The sequence below is a fragment of the Cyprinodon variegatus genome, unplaced genomic scaffold, assembly GCF_000732505.1.
Source record: "Cyprinodon variegatus isolate N-32 unplaced genomic scaffold, C_variegatus-1.0 Scaffold15, whole genome shotgun sequence".
In the NCBI taxonomy this organism is placed as follows: Eukaryota; Metazoa; Chordata; class Actinopteri; order Cyprinodontiformes; family Cyprinodontidae; genus Cyprinodon; species Cyprinodon variegatus.
The window spans coordinates 1,841,317-1,863,596 of NW_015150468.1; the positions used below are offsets into that span (position 1 = coordinate 1,841,317).

General features: G+C 36.4%; 1 protein-coding gene across 1 annotated transcript in view; it reads right to left on the minus strand.

The window, feature by feature from the left end:
• Positions 1-15,840: 15,840 nt before the first annotated feature.
• cdh16 (cadherin 16) overlaps positions 15,841-22,280 on the minus strand; it is a 34,335-nt gene continuing 27,895 nt past the window's right edge. The window contains exons 12-17 of the mRNA XM_015384494.1: positions 20,218-20,459; positions 20,014-20,144; positions 19,655-19,894; positions 17,279-17,395; positions 16,466-16,582; positions 15,841-16,350 (exon numbers count right to left, since the gene is read on the minus strand). Of these exons, the coding sequence (XP_015239980.1) occupies positions 16,250-16,350; positions 16,466-16,582; positions 17,279-17,395; positions 19,655-19,894; positions 20,014-20,144; positions 20,218-20,459 (948 nt within the window). The 3' untranslated portion in view covers positions 15,841-16,249. The remainder of the gene's footprint in view (positions 16,351-16,465; positions 16,583-17,278; positions 17,396-19,654; positions 19,895-20,013; positions 20,145-20,217; positions 20,460-22,280) is intronic.

Consider the following 22,280-nt stretch of genomic DNA (forward strand, 5'->3'; position numbering starts at 1 on the left):
TGCATCTCAAGCAATGATGTCTTTGTCCTTCCTTTCAGCTAGTGTGCTTGAGTCAGGCAGGTAAGATTACCCTGATGGTTTCATTTTCATGGGATGTCTTCCTAAAAAAAAAAAAAGGAATCAGAGTGCAGAGTAATAAATGAAGCATGAAAGTAAAGTCACCCCATTCTCAAATAATCCTTCTAAAATAGCATCAATGAGCTTCACTGAAACCGAGAATACCTGCATGAGCACATCATCCTCAGCCACAATCGATGTGCCATGTAAGATGATATTACAGTCCGACCTCAGAAATAGTCAGTCACATGTATTTTTAGCAATAGGATATCTACTTGCTTATCTATGACATTTTTTTTTTTGCACACAGCAATAACTGAGCAGCAATGTGAAATACAAGACTCTGGGGTAAACAAGCAGAAGGCAAATATTGTTTCCTACCAAAAAAAAATAAATAAAACGGAACATTATTTTTTGCAATCGTTTGAAATGTGTCTAAATTATAAGAAAACAAACTAATCATGAATGAGTATTCCGGTTCTTTATAGGGTTTGCACAATTTAAAATGCATTGTTGGTGTATTTCAGTAAAGTACTTTATTTTTTAACATTTACCACACCTTTTTGCATTTTAAATTGTAGCTATTAGTTTTTTATGTGAAACCTGTGATGATAAAGTTTTGAGTTTTTATGCTTAATGGTAAAATAACTAAATTTTTTAATGATAATTAAGCCCAAAGCAATTCAAAATTAAAACAAACACTGCCTTCATGTGGTATGGTAAAGACCAGCCTTGCCACTTGTAAAATGGAAATGAAAAAATAACATAAATTACCCCTATCAGCTTAAATGGTGATATTTTATCAACATAAAATATAAGTCATAGCAATGTGTAGGCTACAAACACAAGGAGAGAAAATGTTAAACAATTCGGTACTCATCGTACAGAAACGTTTCTCTGCCCCCATGCTGAAAGGTCAAAGTTTACCTTATCATGGTAACTTAACTTTGCATGAGAGCATGTTAATATGCAGTTTTAATGTCAGTTTTTGGTATTTACTATAATTACGATACCATATGAAGGCAGCATGATTTAAAGTAATGCCTCAAATCGATCAAAATGTTTCTTCAGCAAGAGCGGGTATCTTGAAGTCCAGTCCCTTAGTGCCACTTTCCCTCAACTTTTGCCTGGTTCCCTGCATCAAAACATCTGGATCAAAATTCTTAATTACCTCCTTAGGTCAGCAAATAAAAAAAAAAGAAATCCTCCTTGTTAACACTCATTTGATTTAGCTTGTTTGGTGCAGGGATGCCACCTAAATGATGCAGGACAGAGGGAGTTGGCAAGTGGAGTTGCAGACCCCCTGTGACAGAAGGAAACTTAAATATAACTGGGAAGACAAAGATAAAAGGTCAAGGATTACAAAACTCTCTCATTGCTGTAACATTTGAGGTTAAAAATTTAGCCGTTATCCCCTGGCTAAATATTTCACTGCTTAAAAAAAAATATATATATTTTTTACGGTTCAAGGGTGATAGTACTTTTTTATTTTGTATTTTTTTTTATACAGTTTTGTATTTTAAGAGATGCCTGTCACACTTTCTGATCACTGCAAAACCTGAAATCTAAGTAAAACATTTGTTTTTAAATAAGTGCATTTCCCTTGATTTGACAAGTTGCCAATTGAATAATGTGGTTTCCATTTGAAATGATAAAAAACACCATATCTGATTATCTTATTTTAAGGTTAAAAATATACAACAATTAGCTGTTAAATTACCTATTCTAAATCAAGGGTGAATAAACCTATTTTAAGACTTTTTTTTTTTAAACCTTTCTTTAGATCAGCTTTTGCACCTTTTAAATGCAACAAACCTTTATGTTAAAGAAGAATAATCTAGATAAGAATCTAGATCTGCCACTAATTTTAGAATAAACTGCATTATTAAAGGTATTTTATTTACATATTTTATTAAGAAATTCTGTTACAGCAATACAAGTATCATGAAAGCATCTTAAATACTAAAGAATTATCTTCAAATGAGAGCATCAGCATCAACTGCAGCTACATACTATTCAGGAAAAAACAATTACAGTGTCAGCAATATAGTAAAAATATTTAATTATCTTCAAAGATTTTTATGAAATTACTTTATATAATGTGAAATACACATTGTGTTTATCATGATGGTGCTGCTGTAGCACGTGTTTCAGAACCTCACTTTTTATTTTATCTGAACTACAAATCTGACCTTCAAATCCATGCTGCAGAGTTCAATAACCATCTTCCTTTCTACCAATATAACTGAGGAGAGGATGCTGAGCTCCCAGGTCGTTAAATTTCTCAACATTGCCAAAGATAGAGAATCTATCTGACAGAGGACGCAGCCATGGTGCAGTTGCCATGGATTCAAACAGCGCACAAAGCACAAAACAAATGCTTTGGCCAGCTCATATCGCTCCTACTTGTCCGTGAGCCAGTGATACATCGCCATCACCCTCTCAGAAAATAAAATCAGACTAACAATATCTGACGTTGCCCTCCACAATGACACATGTATTTTCTCTCTTCATAAAGGAGCTTTATTTAGCCTAATGGTTGTCTGGGTCCGTTCTGTATGAACACTTGGGCTTGTTTAGATCAGATAGAGAAACGCACACATACACTTCATCTGTGTTTCATGATTTGTGACCTTTATTGTTGTTCATGGTCACATTTGTGGTAAAGCTATGACAACTGGACAACTGAGCAAACTATACACATTTCTGGGTTGTGTATACATCAGAGGTATTAAGGGGCCTAAACTCTGTTGTCCTTGGTTTACTCAAAGTGTTGTAAATCACAGCTGAAGGAGAAACAGGGGTGCCTCTTAGCCGCTCAGCTGGGATAATGAAAGCACAGAGCTTTACTGTCATGGGACAGAGGTCACTATCTGTTATGCAGCACATTAGTGTCAACTTCTATACCTCAAAGGCTGTGATTTATGGATTTATCTGAAGTTTATCTTTCAGCCTTGGTGTCTATTTTTTACTTTATATTATGAAAATACACTAGTGTGGTACAGGATATGACAGCAAGCCTTGACCCCTGACTTCAGATCATGCGAGTATGGGGTTACCAAGGACATATTCTGAGCAGGAGCCACCTACAGGGTGTTCAGGAAGCTCAAATGCCTTTACCCGTAGCCCTTTAAAGACTACTGAGTCAGTCTGAGGACTAATGTTTGCATCGTGCCCATGGCAACCCATACAGCCAGCACTGCATCAGATCTCAGTCAACACCTATTTATTTCAAATACATCTGTTTAGAATCATTGCTGCACATGTTTGGCTGCCTGCATAGAAACGTTAAACTAACTCCACTAGCCTTAACGATCAGATTTTTGAAGTATTGCCGTTTTAGTCGCATTTGAAGAGTTTATGTAAACCTTTACTCACAGGAGCCTATTATTATTATAAACATGAAGAAACAGTCAGCTTTACAGGTGTAAATTTCCAACAGACCAATCCATTTTAGGTTTTGTTTTGTCATATTATATTTTTTATGATTTAACTTAGTTGCAGAAATCTTTTTTTGCTGGTTTGTTTGGGTTAAGTCATGCTGCAGGATCCAGTTCTACTTCAACTTTCTTTCTTTATTTTAAACTTAATTTTACTTTTAACAACCTTTCATACCATTTGAATCAATTCAGTAATGGTGAGCTAGCTAGTTTCAGCTCTAGAGAAGGATTCCCAAACCATGACATCTCCAGCCCTCTGTTTTATAGTTATGAGCTTATGCTCTTGGAAGGCTGTATTTGGTTTATACTGAACATGCCTTCCTGTTCTTGTGTTCAAGTTATTCAGTTTTAGACTGATCTTTCCAGGGATCGTTATTCCAGATGCCATGGTCTTTGTTAACCTTTTCTCTGGAAAACCAGAGGCAGGCCATTTCTCTTTTAGTATGTTTTGGTCTCCTTTTAGGATGAATTTTGTTGAACAGCCAGGCCTATGTGTTGGCAGTTGTTTTGAATTAGGTCTCTATAAATGTATTTTACATACTTTCAAACACTTTATTTTCCAAGGGGCAATTTAGTTAAATTCATTTGAATGTAACTTTTCTCATAAAATAATTTTAACATTCCTTAAAATCCTTCCCCAGACTAAAATGTACCAACATGACTCTTGCTAAGTCTTGCCATATACTCTTATTTTTGCCATTTGGGGTATGCCATTTTCGTTCTTTTAGCTTATTTAATCTTGTTTATTTTCCTGGCCATTTTTTAGTGTTGCTTGTTAGTCATGTCGTTGCTTTTTTTGGTTATTCCTTCTTTATTATTGGATAGCTTCTGTTAGCTTATTATTTCTGGCAGAGCCTTGTTTCCCCACAGTATTTAGGTCCTACCCACATGGAGATGACATCAGATTTAATTGCAAAGATATTTTGTTGTTCAAATGTTTTGCATTTTAGTAAAACATGAACAACATTTTTTTTAAAAAGGTGTGTCCCAGTGTTCAACAGTCCATGCTTCCCTCTAGTTGTTTCAATCTGCACTCCGGTATGGACCATCATACTCAAACACCTTGGCTCGATCTGAATACCTCAAACTGGTAGGGATACTTAAGACACGGCGGAGGTGCATCCACAGTCACCACATTAAGGTATATCTGAATAATACTTGCAGTTAGGAAGGAGCTAAGCACATAAAGCAGTTTGAGACCTAGAGCCAGCGCAGTTTGTATAGGGACATCTCTAGCCTCCGCTATGAGCTTTTATGGTTGCCTAGAATCTTTTTCGTGACAGGACATATAGGCACAGCCTACCTCACAGAGTTTAATAAAAATACATTATATGGATTAGGGCTGCAACTAACGATTATTTTGCAAATAGATCAATCTGTCGATTATTTTTCGATTAATTGATTAATAATCAGACAGAAAAAAGGCTCAAAGAAGCAGATTTTTTTTACATTACTTAAACCAGGTGAAACTAGAACTTTTCCTTTTAAGGAGTTCTTCTTAGATTATTTTTCATTTTTACAATTGTCGTATAATTGCTGCTCTAAGTATGTAGCTCTGTCAGCTAAAGGCACATTTTAGAGTTTCTATACTCCAGTTAAAGATTAATTGATTAATAAATTAGTTGACGATTATTTCAATAATCTTTTGATCGCGATTAATCCGATTGTTTCAGCCCTAATTTGGAGACATGTATCGGGTGTGACAAATGCTAATATCAAACCTTTATATGTCTCAGGCTTTACAATGGGGGACTGCAGCAGCTACATTTGTGTAAATTTTCACCTATTCACCTGACTGTATATACTCTATATATAATGAAATATAAAGAGGTAATAAAAAAAACAAAACACCAATGCATTTTATGTTTTGCCACCATAGACTAAGCCATGTGGAAAATGTTGATATAAGGCTTTCAGGTCTTAATCCCGACAATCCCATTGAAAAGTGATCTGATAACTTTACCGCTCTCCCTGACACAGACGCATGTGATCAAATCTATGTTTGTGTCTCTGGACTGTGTCCAAAAACAACAGTCCTCGGCCAGTTTAATCCCAGCCACATTGGCTATCTGCAGTAACTCTTACCGCCACCAAACCCTGACACATTCACACACAGGGGTCAGCCATGCACCTCAAGCATCACAAGTTTCCAAGGTCCCTGTCCCTGAGGTCAGTCAGGTCAAAAATAGTCTCTGTTAGCCTTTTATAAACCAGAGTGTTTCTATAAAAAGGACTTGGATGGCCAGAAACTGTAGCTGAAGCCACAACACCCTATCTTTAGCTTTATTTATGTCCTGGTGTTGACAGCCCCCACTTGCAAGCTTTCCAGTCATAGTCACATGTGTGCCGAGCCCTTTCCCCACTGCTGGGGTGAAAGAGTAATCAGTGGACCCATGGCACTACCAGCCCACATCCCTCAGAGTAACAAGCTGCCTAACAGCTGCTGAGTTAACAGCTAGATGGTCCTGCTCTGGGATTCTTTCCATCTACTTAGTGTTTATGGAGCTCTCTTTTGATGGCAGATAATCGTGTCCTCTATTGTTGAATCCTGATCGACCTTATTACAACCATCACATGCAGGAAATATTGTTAAATGACGGCTATAAAAATAGAACAGTTTCCAGTAGTATGCTTTTTTTAACGTATGTGGGTCACGTTTCTTGGCTTTTTGCTGAACTATTTTTCTTTTTCATTTACAGTTGAACTTTGTACATGGAGAGGGGGTGACAGGAATAGATTCTTCTAAGGGTTGATTTCTCACTCTTTCTGAGAAGTGCATTTACAGTAACATGTGCTTAATTTATTACATTTTATTAACCTCAACACATTGGAATATATTAAATAAATATTTTGCATCAAAAACAATTGTATTTAGTTTAAAGTAATATAAAAATATGGAGTTTTCAAAGGTTCCTCCATCCATGTTTGGCAAACTTGTTTGAAAGACTTGGTTAGATACTGATTTTAGAATCATTTGTTATGGTATTAAACCCATTTTTAACATTTCTGCTTGTTAAAAAGCAAAATGTAAAATAATTTTTTAGGAGACTTGTTTAGATGCTGATTTTAGATCAGTTTTCTATGGTATTAAATCAGTTTTTGACATTTCGTCAATTTAAATTCAAAATATTTTTTAGCAGAATGAAAGACCAGTTTAACATGAAGTGGAGTGTAAAATTTGTTGTCTATGGTCTTTACTCATGCTTCTTTTAATATGTAATTTATATATTTCAATAATTTGAATGAGTCACAAATCATGAAATTATTATGTGGCGTAATTTGTTATATTTAATAGTTTTTAAATGACCAAAGTTGGTCTTTCTTTAACCTCACCTTGACACTTGTGCCAAATCCATTAAAAATTCTAGGCAACCCTAGATTCATCATCAGAGAGATATATTTTAATAGTTTACGTTTTTCTCCCTGAACATCATGTTACTGTACTTTGACCATAAATCAACATAAATTTAAAGCAGTACACCTTGCTGTGATAGGAAAGATTAATGAGTTTGACTACATAGTCTTCTTCACTTCACATTAAGGGAGACACAGAGGAGAAGGATGGAGAGCCTGTATGACTGTGGAAAAACTGAGCGTTTCTTCTCCCCCTCCTTTTTTCCATTTTTTCTTCTTCTTCTTTTGTCTCGTGTGCTTAATCAAGTTCAGAGCAGCTTTGCCCACACAAGGATCGTAGGTTTTATCCCACTCAGGCATCAGTTCATGACTGATGGCAGAAGCTGCATTTACAGTGTAGGTGGACAGTGTGTATGTCTGAATCTGTGTCTGTTTTAGCTGAGGCAGTTACACTAAGGATCTAGTGATGCTTGCATAAAAACCTCTTGCTTAGCCATAGTACAAATATATTGTGGTCATTTCTATTTATTTGTTTAAATTTATTTTCTCAAAACTGACAGTTTATTCACTGATCTGTGAATAAACTGTCAGTTGAAACCTAGGAAGGCTGTTATGGAAATGCAGTTACCAAGATGTGTCATTATTTACCATATGTTGGATGACTACATTTGAGAGTAATGGGATTTTGTGATTTAAGATTCACCTTTTTTTCATTCTTCAATGGTAATATTGCCTTTATCTTTTATGATAACTCTTACCTTTAACTTAAATAACCTAAGATTTCACATTCAATTGGATAGACAAGGGACTCAGCACTGTGAGGATCATATCCTTTCATTTCTCCAGTGTATGTAACATTTTCAGTCTGACTTATTTTCTTAGAAACTCCGTAAGATTCAAGTAGAGCCATCACCAATTGCCTGGTTCACATACTACTTGATAAAAAGACCACAGTTTGTTAGACTGAACAAGGTAGTTAACAGCACAGGAGCACCACAGGGGGCGGTACTCTCACCATTCCTTATCACACTGTACACCTATGAATTCTAGTACAAGACAGAGTCCAGTCATCTGCAGAAATACTTGGACGACTCAGCAGTCATTTGGTGCATCAAAGATGGACATAAAGCTGAATACCAGGACTGGTTAACTGCTTTGTGGCATGGTGTGGAAAAAAATCATCTGATCCTGAATGTCAACAAAACAAGGAAGATGATTGTAGATTTGAGAAGAAACGAAGGACTATACAAAGCTCAGCAGGCAGATTTAAATGACAGGCTCTGTTCTAAGAACTCTTCTAGAACCTTTGGCAATTAATTTCCTAAAGACAAATTCTTTATAAAGTAAAGAACATAAATGACAACAGAGAGTCTTCAGTAAAGGCTATTATACAGCTATTTACACCTAAAACATCTGGTTGAACCAATTAGCCAATAAGTGACTAAAACATTTAATTTCCATTTGGGATGAATAATTAATTTTTTGATTGAATTGAAATGTACTATATAAATAGGCTTGCCATGTCCTATCAGTGCAATACTTTATTTTGTTCCACTGACCACAAGTCTAATGGCTCTTAAATAATTATTTTGAAGATAACGAGAATCCAGTCTTGAGAAGGGACTTAAACTAATTATGAGGTAAGTTGCATATCTTTTGGTTCATTTTATGCTCAGACTCTGCATTTCCAGAAAATATGAAACAGATTAGCTTAGGATTCCTTTATGTGATATACACAACATTTGCTTTTTTTTTTCATCCATCAGCCTGACTGAGATGATATCAACCATATTTCTGTGTTTGACCAAGATATTTCCGACTAGCCTTGTTACATAATTTGTCTGAGTAGGATAGTCACTGGTTGGTTGATTTGTGCTATTTAAATACATACATTTCTTTAACAGTCTGGAGGATGTTGGGGAGGGTTGGCTTACTAACACTCAGCCAAATAGTGCTAAATGACTACTTGTGGCTTTTTTTTTTTTATTATAATGTTGCAGTTTAATATTACTGTAATTACAACCCTTGTATAACAATAAAATTTGATCAGTGCTTTCTTTTGAGTCAGAATGTGGATAGAAAAAATGTTACCTGCTAAAAATGCTGGTCCTGAAATCACAGGGAATCCTGCACTGATCTACCTTTTTCTGTTTTAAAAAAAGCATCAGTGTGACACCTACGCTTTGCAAGGTTCAATGGATTTGTCATGTGTAAATTTCAGCTGATTTTTGAATGAGATTCAGGTTCATTTCCAGCATCCTGTTCTGATAAATTCTGTAATGTAAGCATGATTATGGTTCCTGAGATGCCATAAATAGCTGGAGTGACGCACATAGTCTGTCAAAGGTCCATTTTATTTGACAAGTCGTTTAAACTGTTTTTCTTGTCTGGAACATCAAATTATTCAATTGAATGAATAACAGACAAAAGATGACAAAACAATGAGCATTTTGTTCTTTTGGGCTTTTAATGCAGATATTTTAGGTGATATTTGCTCTATTCTCTTGATTTACAATAATGCAAATGTCAATAATATGCATTGATGTGTCATGGACAGATGAAGCAGCTTGGCAGGGATGACTGTGAGTTAGAAATGTACAATTTTTTAAAGAACAAGAAAAAATTATAAAAACATTAAAATGTTTCATTATAACATTTGTTTCTTGTATTATTCTTACCAATTTTACCAAATTGACCTTGCCTGATGTAAAAAAATATATACAGCTTTTACACAATGGCAGTGTTCTTTCTGGCTAGTGATTATATGTATTATTCTTTTTTGTCCACTTGTTCATTTCATTTTAACACAGCACTAGTCACTGTCAAATGATTTTCTTGCAATATATGTTGGTGTATGTTGCCATATTTAAAGTTAGCATTCATTTTTTGTGTATTAGAACGAAGGGTTCACATAACTTTGCTTACACATAACGATTGAAGTTTGCTATGTGTGATGTGACATCACAGTCAGTATTGCTTGTGATCTAAAGGTTTAAGTCAGAAATGTGCTTAAGAGAAATTATTTATTTACAGAGTTTAAAATAGAAAACAGAAGTTTCATTCATTTGAATAGATTTTATAAGTTTTTACATTGAAGTACTTGTTTATTACTTAAACGATTTTTGCATGAATAGCCAACAAAATGAACACACTTTCATTGCCCAGGTATAACAGCAGAGCTTTTGCAACTCTCATGTCCATCTTCTAATGACAGCTTGGTTAATGTTATCTGAAACTTCTGCAAACCACAAGCCAGCTCCACTTGACCTAAATCAAAAAGTAAAAAGCTGGAACATACAATCTCCTGAAATGAGAATCTCTTGATGGGAACCCACAGTGAGTTGAACTATATGTGCTGCTGAAGAGCAGTTACCGTAAAGGTAGGCAGCTGGAGTACATCAGTGACAGTTATGTAACTTAACACATCAGCAGTCTCCCTGCTAGGCAGGGCCAGTCCTGTTAGTGAATGGGTACACTGTGCACATAGGAAGACCCTAACAGCTCCATGATTTTAAACATTTCTGTTTTGCTGTATGAAGCTGTTCTTTCATTGGGCATTCATGTTAATATCTTATCAATTTGCTTATATATATATATATATATATATATATATATATATATATTTTTTTTTTTTTAATGACGGTCGGATGTTTATTGTACTGTTAAAGTCTCAAAGTCAATAAAAACATAATAATCCTAAAGCATTGAAACAATACCGACGCTAAAAAAACAAATAAAACAATGCAAAAGTATTTGTCTCAATGCAAAATAAAATGAAAATATTTCAGGGAAAAGTAAAAGTCTTAACAATTCAGCAGATATAACAACCCCAAAAAATGTTTTCCATCTTTGTCACATATATATTCCCATGAATTGGATTTCATCAATTCACACTGGTAAACTGACTCCAACAAGGGACATTAAAATACAGTAGTTTAAAAGAAGTATTGTCCAGCTTAAAATGCATCTAATCGCACTTTATGCATTTTCCTTTTCCAGCAATAGAAATAGAAAGGGAGATATTTGTTAAAACTGTAAAGAAGTAGAACCATTGTAATAACGTACACCTATGCATGACTTGTCCTAGATTAAAAAAGTAAATAACTTAAAACATGGATTATATATCTGCATCTTCGCATATTTCTTTGCTTTATTTATTTGATGAGAGCTTTTTGTTCTTCAATTATTGATCAAATTAATTAGTGTTTAATATGGTTTGAAGAGTTTGCTTCTTTATTAAACTAAGAACATTTCTATGTGGTTGCCCATGGATACAGCAAAAAGCAAATCAATAGATTTTCTTCTGCTCTGATGCATGTATTGTTTTGCAGGTGTTTGTTTAGATGTCCCAGAGCTAGATGATAGCCCAACAGATTTGCTTTCACAAGCAGACCATTATAGCTGCCATGAGATTCTGCTTGGTACTTGTATGTGAAACTTTATTGAATTTAGGTAGTAAAATCATATACGACGAACATGGACATGGAAAAGGAGTTTAGAAAGAAAGAGGGTATAAGAACTAAGGGGAGTGAGAAAGAGATAGAGACAGGAAAGAGTGTATGAAAAGAGAGATAATAAAACATAAGAACAAAAATAGACAACATAGAAGATATACAGTAACTTCTAGAAGCCTGGATGCTCACCTGTATGAGACAAGAGAGAAAGAATACAGAGAACATAACATCTGGATATCTCTTAGATATCCATATGTTTGGAAGGTAAACCTTATGGTGATTACACAATATTATTCAGGGTGGTATATATCTGTACCTAGTATTAGTGTGTATCACCGAACACCTGGAGCCAAACTCCTATCGTGTGTAGGCATGGGCGTGCTTGTGTATAAAGGATTTACAAAGCTTCTTAAAATTGAAAATATGCAGGTGCGGGCAGACCTAGAATCACCCAAAGGGCCCAGGATTGATAAAGAGGTGATGCCCCAGATATCCAAAGGCACATCAGATCACTAGGACACGAGGAAGGCAGACATAGGGATGACCGCACCCACAGAGAAAGGTGAATGAGAGCACCCGAAACCCGACCCTTTGGAGGTCAAAACCCCAAGGGGCCCAGTCCCAGAGGGGCCTGACCTCAGAGTCCATAGTGCTGAGGTCCCATAGGGCCACAGTAGCCAGCCCATGAACTCCACTGGTGACACCCAAGGTTGACCCAGATAGGAGCCTCGGGGTCTGAGGCCCGCAGGCACACTATCCCCTGGTGGGGACCCCACATGGTCATGAGGCTCAGGCCTGGCTGGACAGCCACCCAGAATGAGACAGTACCCACATACTTAGACAAGGAAAAGGACAAGGACATTCATCTCGTCACATTCATGTGCCAATCCACTCAGGGGGAACAGGCCAACAGACCCAGAATCTCTAGAGCCCCCAGATGTGCGAAGGGGACAGGCTGCTTGAGCTCGAAATCAACATTATGCTGGAATCGGGTGACACCAAAGGGGAGGAGAGCAGCAGTTTAGCCCATTTCTAGCCCCAAACACAATCCCAGACTCACCACCAGAAGGGTCACCTAACCAATTGCTGGTCACAGCCCCCACCATGGCATCTGCCCTTTGGGTATCTGCCCACAACCCAGATCGTGGACCCCCAGCCCCCCTCTCCCCATCACCAATCTCCAATCCTTAAATTGCAACCATAGCTACACTTCTAGTGTGACTGAATGCTGATAAAGATTCTCAGTCATCCAGGTCATAGTCATTCCAAAAAAGTTAAAAAAACAATCCGCTTTATCTCCAAGTTTGAAGAGGTTTTGCCTCCCATCCAGAAAGCTTTTTTAATTTAAATGATATTTTGAATTGAAAAAGCCTTTTCAAAATTTAATCCATTTTGAAGATTTTATCAATTTCTTCAAATAATTATTACAGTCAGATGATTATTTAATGGTGCTATAATTGTGACCCAGAGAAAATTGTCACTTATATTTGTCTGCTACAACTCAGCACACTTCGAGAGTGAGTTTCTAGGGATTCATTGGGGGACTGGCAAAGTGCTACTGTGCCATTTTAAAACAGGCTTAAAATAGGCAAAGCTGTTGGGAAACTCGCTCTACGGGGGAAAGGAATTAGAAAAACACTTGCCTGCCTTATTAAGTGAGCAATGGAAAACCAGCCAGCCCCACTGGGAGAAACCCGGTCAGTCCTTCACTTTTTCTATCTTTGAGCCCCCATCTATATGTTCTGATTTATCTCTCATTTCTCAAGCTGCTTGAAGAATTACCAAATCATGGACAACATTTTTACAGCAACATTGCCTTTTAAATCGGTTATTGGAGCCAAGTCTGTCCTCTGAAGCTGAACACATCCAGGAACCCATCAAGGCTAAAGTTGAAGGCTTATATCCTCCCAAATGAGAGGTTTGACCCCATGTCACAAGTTAATCCCTTCCCTGCAGCTCTCATCTCCCTCAAGATGCTTTTCAGCGTACCAATTTATTTATTTTTTACTTGGAACTTGCTTTGATTGGAACTTTCGGTCTGGGATAAAAATATCTTTACTTAAACAAAGTGTGTGTGTGTATGCCATCAACAGTATTATATGTAAATTTGATGAGTCACTGTATCTAAAAATGACTGGAATGAATGTCTGATCATAACACATATATTTCTAAAAAATAGAATATGTAAATGCAGTTATTTTTATAGACTTTACATCTCACCCTCCCTACTATAGACCCTTTAATTGCCTTAATTGCAAGTCAGTCAAATTGGTTACTTATTCATGCAGAATGTGGTTAAAATCTAAAAACTAAAAATTAAAATAGTGCAAATAAACCAAAATAAATTAATTCACTACTCAAAAAAATAAAGGAACACTTGGTAATCAGAGTATAGCATCAAGTTAATCAAACTTCTGGGATATTGATTTGGTAAGGTAAGTAGCAGAGGGGGTTGTTAATCAGTTTCAGCTGCTTTGGTGTTAAATCAACAACAGTTGCACTAGAGGGGCAACAACAAGACGACCATCAAAACAGGATAGTTTTACAGGTGGAGGCCACTGACATATTTTCCCCTCCTCATCTTTTCTGACTCTTTTTTTAACGAGTTTTGCATTTGGCTAGGGTCACTGTCACTACTGTTAGCATGAGGTGCTACCTGGACCCTACAGAGGTTGCACAGGCAGTCCAACTCCTCCAGGATGGCACATCAACATGCCATTGCCAGAAGATTTGTTGTGTCTCCCAGCACAATCTCAAGAGCATGGAGGAGATTCCAGGAGACAGGCAGTTACTCCAGGAGAGCTGGACAGGGCCGTAGAAGGTCTACAACCCATCAGGAGGACCGGTTTCTGTTCCTTTGTGCAAGGAGGAGCAGGAGAAGCACTGCACCTATACAGGCTAGACAACAGCACCCTGACTGCCATTAGGTACTGGGATGAAATCCTTGCACCCATTTTCAGACCCTATGTTGCTGCAGTGGGTCCTGGGTTTCTGCTGGTGCACGGCAATGTCCGGCCTCATGTGGCGAGAGTATGCAGGCAGTTCCTGAAGGATGAAGGAATTGATACCATTGACTATGCTCGCCTGACCTAAATCCAATAGAACACCTCTGGGACATTATGTTTCGATCCATCCGACATCGCCAGGTTGAACCTCAGACTGTCCAGGAGCTCAGTGATGCCCTGGTCCAGATCTGGGAGGAGATACCCCAGGACGCCATCCGTCGTCTCATTAGAAGAATGCCCCGACGTTGTCAGCCATGCATACATGCATATGGGGGCCATACAAATGACTGAATACCATTTTGAGTTGCTGCAATGAAATTTTAGCAAAATGAACTAGCCTGCCGCATCTTTTTTTCACTGTAATTTTTGGGTGTTTCTTTGAATTCAGCCCTCTGTAGGTTGATAATTTTCATTTCCATCAAATGATGTGGCTTCCTTTTGTTCCTAACACACCACCCAGTCCATATCAGTATAAATAAACAGCATGATTTTTCCCTCATTGAGATCTGATGTGTTTTCAAAGTGTTCCTTTAATTTTTTTGAGCAGTGTACTAGAAGATAAAACTCTTCTCTGTCCAAAATCTTTTGCTGTCTCTATGTGTTTTCTTCCCGGATTAACCTGTATTTTGTATTAACTCTAACCAGCTTTTCAATCTTTGATTAAGAAAGGTATCCCTAACACATAATGTTGCCAACACAGAGTTTTATCATTGTGAAGTTGTATTCATGGAAATATGCCAATGTATGCATGTCTTTAAATTTGGTCTCATCTGAACAAAGATTCCTCTTATGTTGCTGTGTCTGCTCCTTAGTTTTTGTATTAAAAGTTTCAGTCAATAACAGCTTGTATGCCTTTTTTACTGTCTCCCTTCCATGAAGGCCAGATTTATAGTGTACATCTAGTTATTTTCCTGTGGCCAAGAAATTGAACTTCATTTTCATTTCATCACCAACATTATAAGTGCTGTTTTATTAGAATTCAAAAAATGCAGAGATTCATTTGAGTATGGTTCATCCAAGCCTCACTCAAATGGGATCATAGCAGTCTTAGTGTATGTGCATACAAACCTTAGTTGTTTCAGAGAGCTTCATCCTTTGTCACTGAGAGGTTGTTGTTTCGCTGGCCAGTATCATTCAATGGACCTTCAGTTGCTGAGCTATTTTAGAAACACTTTGGTTGGGATATAGCTCAGCCCGCCTGTTAGATCATCTGGGTCAGGATTTGAAAAACCTTTAATTGAAGAGACTAAGGCATACAGCTAATGTAATTATAGACTTCTGTCTGTCTCATTTAATTAAAATTGTTTAAGTTTAGGATGTGTAAGGAGAGAGGGCTGCAGATGATAAATCCAGAACGAGGCTCACATCTGCTATGACATTTATAAACAGAATGAATGGACATAAAAGGTAATCAAACTAGAGGCTACAATGAAATGATACAGTTCTTTGCTGCTTCTGGCATAATTTATTACAATAAAAATGTGAAATTCCGCAAAATCGCATAAATTACTGTATTTTTCTTTTCACTTGAGAATTTTGCTTAAGAATATAGTTTGAACTAAACAGAAAGCCTCATCTATCAAATACATATTTCAAAGATTACAGAAGAGTTGGTGATAAAAGAGCAAGTCAAGAGTTGCAGAAGTATAAAGTTAAACATTATAGATGCCTCTTTTTAAGCTCCATAGATTCTTGTCATTCTTCACATTTTGTTAACATGGTTTTAGCGCTGCTTAGTAAATATAAAAAAACACATTGTAGAACCAAGAAACACATCTATGAAGATAGAAAAAGACAAACTTCAATTGAGTTAAATGAAAAGGGACTTATGCACTGAATAGGGTTGAAAATATTAACTTTGACAAATAACAAAGGTACATTGCTGCAGATATACTAAAGACAGTGATAAAAAAATGTAATAATTGTCTTTATATACTAGTTAGATGGATATATTCAGTGGATCTCTCTCCTGGCTGCTTTTGCTTGGCTCTTTGGAGTTTTGATAGGACAATCTCACGAAAATAACGATGAGGATGATTCCTGCAATATGGCCATTAGATTTGTTTAATGTACTGCTTTTTGAAGCATGACATGTATGCATAAATATATTATTTTACAATTGAAAGTATAGTAAACCTGAACCTTAACAGCTCACCTATGACTGCAAAGGTACCAAGCAAAGTCCCCACTGCAGACTGAATAGTTGGCATGCCCTGCAGCGGCTTGGCAGCTATTTTGCAGTTTCCTCTGATGTTGCAAGGACACACTGTTACTGAGTGGAGAAACATCAATTGTCAACCACCACAACTACTAGTGACATTTTAAAACACACACCAATAATTCAGGAAAATAAAATATCTAAACTACTACTGAACAGATTGAAATTTGATTTAGGACTACATTTATTTTTAACACATTTTTAAACTTTTTTAATACAAGGTCCACATGAAAATACACTGTGTGAGACTGAGTTGGAAAAAATAATCATAGATATGAGATTACACATTTCTCAATGGTTAAATGTTATAAATAAAACTGACATTTTATCAGACTGAGAGAAAACAAGGTTAAGTTTTGGGTTAAGATCGTTTAACATTTATTAGATTACAAAGGAAGTAGTCAAATAAGGATGATTTTAGCATCAAACCCTGTTCTATTCTCTGATTTCTTAAAAAAATATCAAATTCTTATTTATTGTTTTTTTGTTTATTGTTTTCTTTAGGTAATCCACCTTTAGAAAAAATAATTGAAGAAAACAAATATCATCTGATAATTTCTTCCTACAACTCTAAATCTTAAACTATGCATAAAGAATTGTGTTCAAATCAGGTGGCAGCAGGTTTTTAAATCGGTAAAAATGATTTGTTCCACTGCATAATTAAACAAAAACTGAAGCCAAGCTGGCATGCAGGAGTCTATCCCTTTTGATTGTTTCAAAACTTTTTGTGAGCTGCAAAGTGATAAATACCTGGTAGGTTTATGAAGGTACTTCGAGGAGGAGAGCTGCTGTCGGAGATGGTGAAAGGGACCATGTAAACTTCAGGTGGCAGGTATGGGATGTTTAATGACAAGTTAGTGTGAGTATCTACAGAATAAGAAAAAAACCCACCAAAGATTAGTGACTTCAATAACACGCTCAAGATGTTAAGCTATTGCAGGGCAAGTAAAGTATAGGTTACACTATCCAAACAATTCTTATTTCACAACCTTTTTAAAAGTAAATCTGAGGGATTAATTTTTGTCTTCCTACTTTGAGATCTTTCTTACAAATTTAACTGTAAATATGAAGACTTAAAAAAAAAAACATTTCTCACAATTTAGATGTCTTTTGGATTAAATGGTTAATGACTGTAAGGTCATTAAGGTTAACCATTTGAGCTACTATAGATAAATAGTATCTAAAAGATTTTTGCCTTTTCCTAGTAAATCAATTACTGTGCACCGGGTGTTCTGCTAATATCTCTTTAAAAATATTCTTTTTGCAAAGGCTGTTTTGTTTCTTCTGACAATTTTGTATTTTTAATCTGTGATATGCTTAGAGTTTGTCATAGATTGAAAAAAAAATGGAAAGAGTTATTGTGTTTATGATAAAGCTCTGTAAACAGATCGCTTTTGTAAGCCAAAACATGTTCTATGCTGCATTGTTTTGTTACACTTATAAATTAAGTATGCAAGCTATGAAGTCCCTATAAATAGTGTAGACCAGGCTATTAAAGGGCTTTAAAAAAACAAACAACAAAAAAAAAACATGCATTTTAGAATGACCAGTCACTCAACTAAAAATAAATGATTTTCATAATTGCATTACTCTTTTTTGATTATTTGAAATGTTATAGAGTATCTTAAGCACAAGCAAATGGCACCTTAATAGCTGCATAGCCACACAGCAAACAGAATGAGAGAGACAAACCACAAGCTGTGAAGGGAGGACTGTGGAGCCTATTGCTCGTTATCTTATCTCGGTGAATCAGACTAAAACACAAGCTTGGCTGTATGACGTACAAACCGGGCCCTGTTAGAAGAAGCTCTTTATCAAGCTGTTTGAACCTTTATCTGAGAGACTTAAACTCTGTGCTTTCAACTTCCCATCACTCCTCCTTCATGTCCCATCTGTGAGGGAAGGAGCCACAACCTTCACAGCCTTTTCTCTAGAGGGTGAATGTGTGAGCACCTGTCTGCACAGAACTACTATATATACACATTCAGACATGTTGCAATGTTATAGGGAGGCTAGATTAATTAATTTCTTTCAAGCTGACAAAGTTCATGCTGCTGATTATCTGAGTTTCTTTCTAAAAGAACTAAATCAAGTCCCCAATAAACTTCAGGTAAATGGAAATCTTTCACATGTTTTCTATTAATTTCACACTCCTCCTATAAAGAGGTACAAGCTTACATTTATTCACATGAACATTACTCCTGTTACCAGGTGCAAGGCATTCTGGGAAAGGTCTTCTTTTAGCTCCCATTAGCTGTCAGGAAACCAGCGGTGACGCCAAAGAAATTACACAGAAGATATAATTACAGCTGGGCTCAATCAATACCAACAGGAACAGGAGAGTGAAAGAGAAACAGGGAAAAAAAATATCGAGAAGGAAGCGATTCAGTTTGAATCACTTAATGACAGACGTCATGGCTGTGATAGATGGAACTGAATGAACACTAACAGCTTACAACTGCACCGAGGGTTGATTTCATTATGGCTACTATTGAAAGTGGCATAATTTATCTTGATAGAAAAGGCAAATGGTATTTTGAATGTGTTAAGGACCAGATTACTTCATCTCTCTGGTTATTTAGATCTATAACAATCTGCTTCTGACAACATCATACCATTCACCTCACAACTGTCAACTGAAGCAATTTAAAAATCTGCATATCAGTGATACAACATTGCATTAATTCATTGCTAGATAAAAAAATGTCTGTTTTCCAATAAGTGCACCTTAAAAGAGTGTCTCCACCAATGAAGGGAGATCAGCTCCTTGTATATAGTTAGTTTCTTTTCATTTATAAAGCAAAAGATGTCATTAAATTATAAAAAAATCTATGATGTCATTCGGGTAAGTGCATTTATTTTGGTCTCTGGCTGGTTTTCACACAGTGCTTGAATATAATTAATGCTTCACCTGATGAGAAAAACATCCACTTAAAAATCTGATTAGAACACTTAACCTTAGCAAAGTCCTTCTGCCAAATAATAAGTATCCAGAAATAGCTTCTCCTAACTGAGTCATAAAACATGCTCTTCCTTTTCTTTTCCTTTCTCATCCAAGATTCAGGTGGCTTATACTAAAAGGACATGTGTCCTGATCAGGTCAAGGTGGTTTTGCATTGTTCGAACCATTTATGGGTGTCAGCTTCCAGTTGTGTCGCACTGTTGCATCACCCCGCAGTGAGAAATTAAGTCTTCCACCATGTTGTGGACCATCGCTGTCCCGTGAAGCCAGTACTAGAGCTTGGTCTTCCCATCGAGGTGTGCACAGGTATTTCCATGAATAGTCTCCAACCAGAACTGGACTATTGTCATTTACATCCAGGATTTGGACGGTCACCAGGGTGGATGCAGATAAAGAAGAGTTTCCTAGAATTAAACACAGCTGTTATAACAGAACAGGGTTGTGGAAATCCATTATTCACCACCTAGAAGATAAAAAGGGAAATTTTCTTCAATAGTATTAAAATCCAAGTCATCTATCTTACGTCCATCAACTGCAATGACCTCCATGGTGTATGTGCTGTTTTCCTCTCTGTCCAATGCATGCACAGTCTTCAGTTCACCTGAATATTTCCCAATTGAGAAGTATTTTTTGGTGTCTCCTTGAAGAGAATATCTTTAAAAAAGCATATTATATCCTGTAAAACTGGATATAGATGAATAAAACTTTCATTAACTAAATGAGTTACCTTATTGGGTGGGAATCAGGATCATAGCCTCGGATGGTGGCGATGACGCGGCCTGGTTCCTCCCCTTCTCTGACGGTCACCTCATAATGGCTTTGTGACAAAACTGGACCCTCGTTCACATCATCAACATAAATGGAGACTGTTGCTGTTGATAATGGGCCATATCGGCCACGGACCAGAGGAACTGGGTTCTGGGCACTGAGCACAAGTATGTACTCGCTCTCACGTTCAAAGTCTAACAACTGTGGGGACACGCATACGGTTGTTTAGTAAGATGTAGTACTGTGTTAATTAGAATAAACACAAAATTATTTATAGTAATTGAGCAAGGTGATTAATATCTTAATTAGCAAGAAAATGAATAGCAATTCACTGTTTTAAATAGACATAGAGTTTTGGAAGATTGGTTTAAGAGCACACAACACTGTATTTTCCCATCCAGCAGCAGAGGGACACATTGAGGTCCCCTATGTCCACTCTGCTTATCTGACTTCCAAGAAATCTGGAAATTCTGGCTCAGTATCGCTGTATTTTAATATAAACCAGATACAGTATCCTCACAGGAAAAAGCCTTAGTTTCTTCCTGTCATTTAACAAAACAGTTTCCATGATGCTGCATGTGTGCGCTGCTACACAAGATTTCTTCTCACTCCAAGTGAAAATAAACAGAGAGGGAAATTAAAGAATGTAGCATGGAATACCTAAATAGTGAAAAAAGAACAAACCAATTATTGATAAAGCTTGATAGCATCCCTGTTCTTAAACAGAGGCATGATATTTAACAAAAATAATAAAAAAATAGGACTAGAATTTTATATTTACAACTAAGAATGACCATAATCTGACTTGAGGAAAAAAAATGACTGTAAAATTCTGGATTTTTTTTAAGCTTTTCTGTTTAATGTAATGTGAAAACTGCAGTTTTATACTATTTAAAGTATGATGTGGATATTTTTTCATATTTGAAAGATAAAAGGTCAAATTAAGTATAAAATAATTTAAAAGTAATCTTCTTTGACCTTTCCCAGGTATTTGATCTTAATTGTAATCTTATCTCCAATAAAACAGCATGTTAAACTGGCAGTGCCTGACATCATCTTGCTCACATCATGCTGAGTGTATCTCTGTTACCATGGAGAAGTAGTGCAAACCAAGGAGAATAGACAAATGCTGCTTCTAAATGGAAGTGACGCATCCAAAAGACTGCAGTAAGTATAAGACTTTCTGCAGGATTATCTCACACATTTGAACCACTGTATTACTACATCAGACGGATGATACAACTTTTGTTTTGCTCCAAGGCTAATTTTGAACCGGTTTCATGATATTAGCACTCTCAGCTTTGCTGGTACTTAGTTGAGTTTAAACATCTGTTTTCCTTAAACATAATTTATTCCATATCTAGTGACTGCACTTATTCTGGTTTAATAAAAACCACATAAATCCTTTTCCCAACTGTAACCATTCAGGATCCGTGTATCATTCTTGTATGCTTACTTTAGTGAAAAGAGGAGACCAATATTATGCGGGCTAGGTGCATAAATAACATACTCTAAGTAGATGTCAGCACTCATTTGAAGGGTAGACTTTCTAAATCTGTCATGATCTGCCAGTCTGGACTTTTTGGTTCTGTTTAAGTTTTCTTTTTGGCTTCTCAGTTATGCTTTATTTTATATTATTCTGTGTTTTTTTCAAGGTTTATATCGTTTTTGAATTCCTAGTTTTACTCTTCCTTGTTATCTCTTTTCAGTATTTTTACATTGTTTATTCCTTGGTCTAGTTTTAGCTATAGTTGTTATTTCTCTTATGTTTAGATCATGTTTTCCACAACTTTAGTTATCTCCAGTCCCTTCTCTACTAGTTTTTTTCCCCCTCTGCCATTCTTTGCTTTCTAGCCATTAGTTTTAATTCCCTTTTGATTTGTTTAATTTATTTTCCAGTTTTAGTTAAGCCATGTTTACTCCTTGTTGCCCCTGTCCTGTCCCCTTAGCTGCTTCTGTCGACACCTGCTCCCAATAAGCTGATCACTCCACACTTTGTTCTGTCTCCCATATATATACCCC